Source organism: Leptonychotes weddellii, chromosome 1 (genome assembly GCF_054177405.1).
Source record: "Leptonychotes weddellii isolate Sample4059 chromosome 1, ASM5417740v2, whole genome shotgun sequence".
Taxonomy (NCBI): domain Eukaryota; kingdom Metazoa; phylum Chordata; class Mammalia; order Carnivora; family Phocidae; genus Leptonychotes; species Leptonychotes weddellii.
In genome coordinates this window covers 191,089,708-191,097,285 of record NC_138369.1, presented here as the reverse complement: position 1 = coordinate 191,097,285, position 7,578 = coordinate 191,089,708, and the positions used below count along the sequence as shown (strand labels likewise).

The window sequence follows — 7,578 nt, the reverse complement described above, 5'->3', positions numbered from 1 at the left end:
TCCTCCTCCTCTTCCTCCTCCTCCTCCTCCTCCCTCTCCTCCTCCTCCCCCTCCTCCTTCTCCTCCTCACCGAGCTCCATCCTCCCTCTGAGCTCCCAGAGCTGCCACGTGTCCAGGCATCCTGCCCCCAGAGGCTGAGGGACCCGTGGGCTGGGGTGCAGCTGTCCCTGTGGCAGCCGTCCCCGTGGCAGCCCCGGTGCTCCAGTGGGCAAGGAGCACTTGAGGAGAGGGCAGCTCCCCACCCCCGCCCAGCTTCCTAAGGTCAGGGTCAGGACCTCACAGTCTGTGAGTTGTCTTGCCGTCAGTGAGGCTCTCTCCCTCTCTGTGGGAGGGGTATGCCGGCCGAATTGGCACCCAGTCCACGTCCTGCTGCTGCTCGGGGCCTCAGTTTTCCCACATCCATGGAGCTTACATGCTGGCTGTTGGGAATGTTTGGGGGCCCGGTCCGTGGCCACAGGAGAGTGAGTGGGGCTGCCCCTGCCCTGGGGTCGTGGTACCAGCTCACCCTGCCGGAGCCCGGGCATGACTGGGGCGCTTGGGGAGGGCGATCCCACCCTCTACTTGAGCAGCCTTGGGGTGGGGTGGGGGATCCCCAGAGGCCGAATGTGCCCATGGCAGTGGCTGGGTGGGCCCGGGGTTGGTGGGGACCCTCGAGGCAGCACGGCCAGCTGTGGAACTTTGCAGGGACCCAGATCGAAGCAGGGGCTGGCCATGGCCGGTCTTGGCCTGAGCCCCACGCCTCTGGCTGGGAGACACAGACTGGGCCTGGTGTGAAACCCAAGCTGCCTCCCAGGCCCATCCGCCCGCTGCTCTGACCCAGGAAGCCACTGTGCTACATGGCTTCTGCTTTTGACCCTGAAAGGGAAGGATGGACTGTTCCGTTTTGACATTTCTGGGTCCTGATTATAATCTTGGTGGGGACCAGGGAGCAGGAGGGTCAGGGAACTTGAGGCTGGGCAGGCCTTTGAAGCACAGGAACCCCCCTTCGAGCCCCTGGCCGGTTCCCCTTCACCCAGAGCCCTCCCCCCCGGTGCAGAGGCAGGTGTTACAGGAGAGCAAAGGGGGGGGGCCCACTTACAGGCCACGCCGGGAGCCCCACGGGCCGAGGCGGGGACCACACAGGGATACCCTCCCAGCCCCCCACCACTAGGCCGTGTGCTGGGCTGGCGAGCCCCAGGAGCCCCAGAGGCCTGCCGTGGGGACAGGAGCTGGCATTCCCGTCATGTTCTGGGTGGGCCCTATGGATCTCTGTTTCTGATCGAACAGGCCCCTTCCTCCCTGTCACCCGATTCTGGCTTCTCCGCCCCTTGTCTGCTCTCTTGGCCAGGTAGAAAGACCACAGCCGGCTGCAGAGTTGTGAGATGGGGGGAAGGGGGGGCGTGGGGGCGGGGGGGCCACCCGGAGGGGCGTTCCTGCTTTGGGCCCAGCCCGGGTCTGGCAGCCCCCGACTCGGGCACTCTCAGCGGTGGGCGATGTCGTCCATGCTGACCGCTGCCCAGCAGGCCATGGGTCAGAAGGCGCCCCGTCTGCCTTGAGGACCCAGAACAAGACCTTGAATGCCAGGCCTCCCCCAACGACCTTGCCTCTGGGGGGCGACCAGGCCCCGTCCGCGCCTTACCTCAGGCGCTGAGTTTTTAAGGACAAACAAAATCACGGTCACCTAGAGCTGTGGCCTCGGGCAAGGCAGACACGGACTCTGTACGCTCGCTCGCCCTCCTGCAGGGGCGTCTGAGCAGGCGGCTGGCTCGGGCCTGGTGCCCGGGAGGCGCTCTGGCTACTTCGCGGCCTGGTCCTGGTTCTGCAGCCACCAGGAGGCCTGGGCCGAGCAAGGCTCCGCTCGGAGCTCAGCTATCAGTTCCCGTGGGACTCAGGCGTGACCCGGAGCATGCAGAACCACACGTGTGATGTGTGTGATGTGTGTGTGTGATGTGCGTGTGGTGGGCATCGGCACGTGTGCCTCCCGCCCGTCCTTGGAGGCCCCTGGGCCCACGCCACACCACCCAAGCTGTCGCGGGGAAGGCCCCGGCTGGGCTCGGCCCAGTGCTCCCCAGCCGGGGCGGCGGGGACGGGGCCCTCCCCGCTCTGCGTCTGTAGGCCAGCCAGCCCCGGTGTCTGGGGTCCAAGGCCCTGTCACTGACCCCTTCCCTCTGCAGGACATGCTGCGCCAGCGCGCCCTGCTGCTCTCGCTGGGGGGTCTGCTCTGCCTCTGGTCAGGTGAGTTCTCTGCATCCTGGGTCGGAAAGAAAGGGGCCCGCCCCCAGGCTCCCTCCCGGGCTGAGTTCCAGGGGCCGCTTCAGAAGGACTGTGCCACTGGGAGCAAGTCCCAGACTGCGGCCTCAGTGTCCCCACACTCTGCAGCGTCCCCACACTCCTGGAGGCATGGCCCATGAAGCCTGCCTTCCTCCCTCCCTTCCTGGTCCTCCTGCCGACCCTCCTTCTCCCCCACACCCCACCCGTTTGGGGCTCTCCTGCCCCCGCCCCATTGCGGCAGCCTGAGCGCCTGCGGCTCCGTGGGCTCTGTCGGTGGACCCGCGGGCAGGCACCGCTCACAGGGCCGCGTCCTCTTGCCCCCAGCCTTCTGCCAGGAGTGCACCAAGTACAAAGTCAGCACCTGCCGGGACTGTGTGGAGTCGGGCCCTGGCTGCGCCTGGTGCCAGAAGCTGGTAAGAGCCACCGTGCACCGCGTGGCCACCAAGGGGCCTCGCGCCTGGGCTGCCGTCCCCGTGCCCGGCCCCCGGGTTGGGCGTCCTCGCTCTGCTTCTGGAACTGCTGGCACCCAGGGGCGCCACCACTGTTTCCCCAGACCCCGACCACTCCCTCCTCCCCCGGGACCCCCCCAGACCCCGACCATGCCCTCCTCCCCCCGGGACCCCCCCAGATCCCGACCATGGCCTCCTCCCCTCAGGACCCCCCGCCCCAGATTCTGACCACAGCCTCCTCCTCCCGCAGAACTCCCAGATCCTGACCACGCCCTCCTGCCCTGGGGGTCCCTGAGGTTTTGAGGCTGCATGCATGCACACGCATTATTATTTTTTCTCAAGCATTTGAGAGTAGACTGCAGACCTGAAGCCCCTTCATCCTTAATACGTCCCGCCTCCTTCTCAAGCGCAAGGCATCCCCCCAGAGACCCACAGTGCGCTCTTCCAAGACGGGACAGCTGCCAGGGCGCGGGATCACATCTGCACGCCCTACGCAAATATTTCCAGCGGTCCCAGGGATGCCTTTGGCAGCGTTTGCCTCAGGCTGTGGATGACCCAGGATCCGTTCTGCCCACGGCGGTCCTGTTCCTTTAGTCTCCTGGAGCCGTGACAGAGAACCCCCTCTGCTCCGTCTTGCACATCCTTGACATTGACGAGTGCAGAACAGCAACCATGTAGAAGGCCCGGCGCTCCCTCTGCTCGGGTCCAGGGCCTGCGTTTGAGCAGGAGCCCTGTACCGGGCTCACGCCGTCACCACGTCCCAGCACGGGTCCCCGGCTAGCTTGGACCACTCAGCTGAGGTGGCATCAGGAGGCTTCCCCACCAGGATACCAGTATTTACTCTGCGGTGAATCAGTAACTTGTGGGGAGATGCGCCGGGGCCAGGAGACCTTCCCTTCCCGTCAGGCCCACACCCCTCACGGGAGCACCCCGGGTGCTTCGTGCCTGAGTCGCTCAGTACCGCGAGGGCTGCAGAGGGGTGGCGTCCAGGTCATAAACTCCTGTAAGGGCTTCTAATGTAAGGAGGAGTTTGTCCTTCTCCCCCTGTCTCTCTCTCATCCGCGTGGACCCATAGAGTTTTAGAGTTTTATTTTATTCAGTAGCTTATAATGTATCTCTGTCATTTTGAGGCTCAAATAGTTCCAGATTGGGCCGCTGGGAGCCCCCTCCCCAGGCTCTGTGTCCCACTGGCACGCCCCTCATCGTTTTTTTTTTCTTGCTTTTTATTTTTGAGCGCTTTCTTCCTCTAGAATAAGATGCCCCAGGCCCAGACCTACGTCCTGGCTCCAAGTGTGGAATGTTTCTCTGGAAGTTCCTGGTTCCCTTTCAGGAGAAGCCAGGCTCCTGACATCCGCAACACATTTCCTCATTTTCTCATTCCCTCGATGCTCTGACAGGAGCTTCTGAGGCCAGCCCACAAGCAGCCTACGGAGAAGTGGGGTGTGGGGTGTGGTCTCTCCCCTTGGATGTGATGTGGCCACAGCCCGGGGGCTGAAATGTCCCCCAGCGGGTTGGAGCTCCTCAGCCCCTCAGTGAGCTTATTTGATTTGTTGGAAATGCAGTGAGGCTGGTAGCTTCCACGCGGATTACATGGGAAGCTTTTCTCAGTTCCTGGGGAGTTCACTTGATTTCTCAAGTTCTTAAGCATTGACAGAGCTCCAAGGGGAAGTGCCAGCCCTCCCCGTCCCGCTATGGCCGCCCTGTGCTCACAGGCCGGCTGGCCCCCGCACCGCTGCCTTACCCTTCCCGAGTCCCCTTCCCTGAAAGGAAGCAGAGAGAGGTATCGTGTTCTGTAGCGCGCCCTTCCTTGGCCTAGCGCGAGGACCCATGGAATGGGGGCCCTGCTCCTGCCCCGTTTATGGGGGCAAAGTGGGCATGAGGACACTACCCTGAACCCAGGACCCCCACACTCCTCTCCGAACAGCGAGGGGCTTGGCCCAGAGTCCCAGCCTGTGTGCCAGGGCTCCAGGGGTCCCACATGCTTTCTCTCGGGAGGGCGCACCCACCGAAGCTTCTGCATGGCCACCCCCGGCCAGGTGCCCCAGCAGGCTGCTCCTGGCCCTGGGGCTGCTGAGCGACCCCAGGGGCCAGCCTGAGGCTAGAGACATGGGTCCTTCAGTCATCTCTGCTGCCAGAGGCAGTGGGGGGCAAGCCCCTTGTTCCCAGACTGGCGTGATCTACGAGCCTCCTGGAGAGGCCGTCAGAAGGCAGGTGTCTTCCCAGCTGCCCAGCCTCCCACCCACCCCCACCCCCACCCCCGCGAGGACATCTGTTTTGAATCCCAGGTGCAAATGAGGAGGGGCAGCCTCCTTAAATGACCCTGAGGGTCACTCTTGTGCAGCACCCACAGTGTGGCCCCCACATTTTCTCTGCCCTCCTCCTGCCCCTGACCCCTCCCCCCTCAGAACTTCACTGGGCTAGGGGAGCCAGACTCGGTTCGCTGTGACACCCGGAAGCAGCTATTGTTGAAGGGATGTGCGGCTGACGACATCATGGACCCCAGGAGCCTGGCTGAGACCCAGGAGGACAAGAAGGACGGCCAGCAGCAGCTGTCCCCACAGAAAGTGACGCTCTACCTGAGACCAGGTAGGCTCGGCCTCAGCTGGGGGTGAGCCAGGATGTGTGTGTCGGTCACTCTGGGTGCCAGGGCCAACTGGTGGCACAAATGTCCATGTGACCAGGTCAGACGGCAGGTAGGTGAGCCCCAAGGACTGTTAGAAACCTCAAGAGCAGCGTCTGAGCTCCCCTGTGGGCCTCTCCCCTCTGCCTGCAGGAGGATGCCCCCATACCCGGTATCTGCGGCTACGTGCTTCTGCTCTGTGTCCTTTCCAAATGGGAGAGGGAACCATCTGGAAAACACTGTTCTATCCCACTGTCAGAATGCCAGGTGCTCTTGGCAGAGTAAAGGCTCTGATAAGTCCTGCAGCCAAGGAACCCGAGCGACTGTTTAAATCAGTGTTGCTCACACTGATTTGACCACAGAACCCTGCCAGTGCTCCAACAAGTGCCCTTCGGGAAGGCGGACATGGTGAAGGAACAGGACCTTGTGGACAGGCCAGGGCAGGGCTGGGGAGCTGCCTGCCCTGTAACACCACCCCCGAGATGGCAGGCAGCCCAGCAGGGAGTTGGAGGCACAGACAGACAGACAGTCCAGTCAGCCCCTCCCCCGGTCATTCACACTCCCGTCACATGTTTGCTGAGCAGCTGCTGTGGGCCAGGCAGTGCCCTGGGGCTGGGACCCAGGCCACACCAGGATGGGGGGGAGGGGCTGGTGTGGGGATGGAGCAGGCTTGCCCTGGCCGCCAGGTGCACCTCCCTCTCAGCAGTGCTGGGCGGCAGAAGTGTGTCCAAACGTTCTTTCTGGGAATGTGTGTTCCCTACTGCAACTCCAGTCTAGCTGGGTGCCCTGGGACTCGTCCACAGGCCTCGGGGGGAAGGGGCCGTCGTGAGCGTTTCGGGACCTGTGGAGGACACGCAGGTGCCCCCTAGACGCCCTGACTCTCCCCCGTCTCTGCCGGCAGGTCAGGCGGCTGCCTTCAACGTGACCTTCCGGCGGGCCAAGGGTTACCCCATCGACTTGTACTACCTGATGGACCTCTCCTACTCCATGCTGGACGACCTCATCAACGTCAAGAAGCTGGGCGGTGACCTGCTCCGGGCCCTCAACGAAATCACCGAGTCCGGCCGCATCGGTGAGGCGCCCCCCCCCCCCGTCCCAGCCAGCCCCGCTGCTCACGCGCCTCCCCACAGCCACGCAGCGCAGGGCACTAGGGGGCTGTGCCAGGGCCCCCCGGCCCCCCTTGGGCCACGCCTGGGGGCTGGCTCCCCGGACACTGTCACGCCGCGCAGCCCTCCACTTCCTCTGTGAAAAGTCAAAGACCACCACAGTATGACACACGCGAGGCACACCGAGAGCCGGTGGGGCCTGGGCGCCTGACACGCGCCCGCCCGTGTTCCCGTGCAAGTCTGGGGCAAAGGGGACACCCGCCTTTCATCTCTGCCCCCAGCCGTTGTCTCTGCGCGCAGACCCCCCCACGTGCCGTCGGGTTTTCTCGCCTGCCCTGGTTCGCAGCAGGGAAACTGAGGCTCGAGGGTGGGCCCACAGCCTCGCGCCGCCTCGGCCTCCCCCTCGCCCACTCATCCTGCCTGCCCCTCAGGCTTCGGGTCCTTCGTGGACAAGACGGTGCTCCCCTTCGTCAACACGCACCCCGAGAAGCTGAAGAACCCGTGCCCCAACAAGGAGAAGGAGTGCCAGCCCCCGTTCGCCTTCAGACACGTGCTGAAGCTCACCAACAACTCCAACCAGTTCCAGACAGAGGTCGGGAAGCAGCTGATTTCCGGAAACCTGGACGCCCCCGAGGGCGGGCTGGACGCCATGATGCAGGTCGCCGCGTGCCTGGTGAGGTCCTGCCCCAGCCCCGGCCCCCAGCCTTCCCCAAACCTCCCTCCATCAGCCGCAGGGCCACCCTCACTGGCCGGCCCCGCCCGCAGAGGGCCCCATCGGCCCGGATTTCCGGACAGCCGGGGGGCCTGCCAAGCACCCACACGCTTCGCCAGGGGCATGTGACCCTGGGCAACTCTGTTGAGGCCTCAATCTAATAAAGATCTTGTAAGGCTAGGCCGCGGAGCAGTGCCGCTGGCTCGCCCCTCCCTCCCCCCACCCCCCCGAAGGAGGCATCCCCACCAGGCGTCCCCATGTCTGTCTGAGCCGGCCCCTCGCCCCAGCAGCTCTCCCCCTGCCTCCCCGCCCACCCTGGTGGTCCTGCCCTCCCCCTGCCTGCCCGCCCACCCTGGTGGTCCTGCCCTCCCCCTGCCTCCCCGCCCACCCTGGTGGTCCTGCCCTCCCCCTGCCTCCCCGCCCACCCTGGTGGTCCTGCCC

At 64.7% G+C, this 7,578-nt stretch overlaps 2 protein-coding genes across 2 annotated transcripts in view; both read left to right on the top strand.

The window, feature by feature from the left end:
* Nucleotides 1-7,292, top strand: part of ITGB2 (integrin subunit beta 2) — an 11,871-nt gene extending 4,579 nt beyond the window's left edge. Inside the window, exons 2-6 of the mRNA XM_081800809.1 lie at nt 2,154-2,214; nt 2,575-2,663; nt 5,105-5,285; nt 6,221-6,391; nt 6,857-7,292. Of these exons, the coding sequence (XP_081656935.1) occupies nt 2,157-2,214; nt 2,575-2,663; nt 5,105-5,285; nt 6,221-6,391; nt 6,857-7,266 (909 nt within the window). The 5' untranslated portion in view covers nt 2,154-2,156 and the 3' untranslated portion in view covers nt 7,267-7,292. The remainder of the gene's footprint in view (nt 1-2,153; nt 2,215-2,574; nt 2,664-5,104; nt 5,286-6,220; nt 6,392-6,856) is intronic.
* The window catches only part of POFUT2 (protein O-fucosyltransferase 2), a 345,437-nt gene that overhangs the window by 297,214 nt on the left and 40,645 nt on the right, over nt 1-7,578 (top strand). The gene's annotated exons all lie outside the window — the stretch shown is intronic.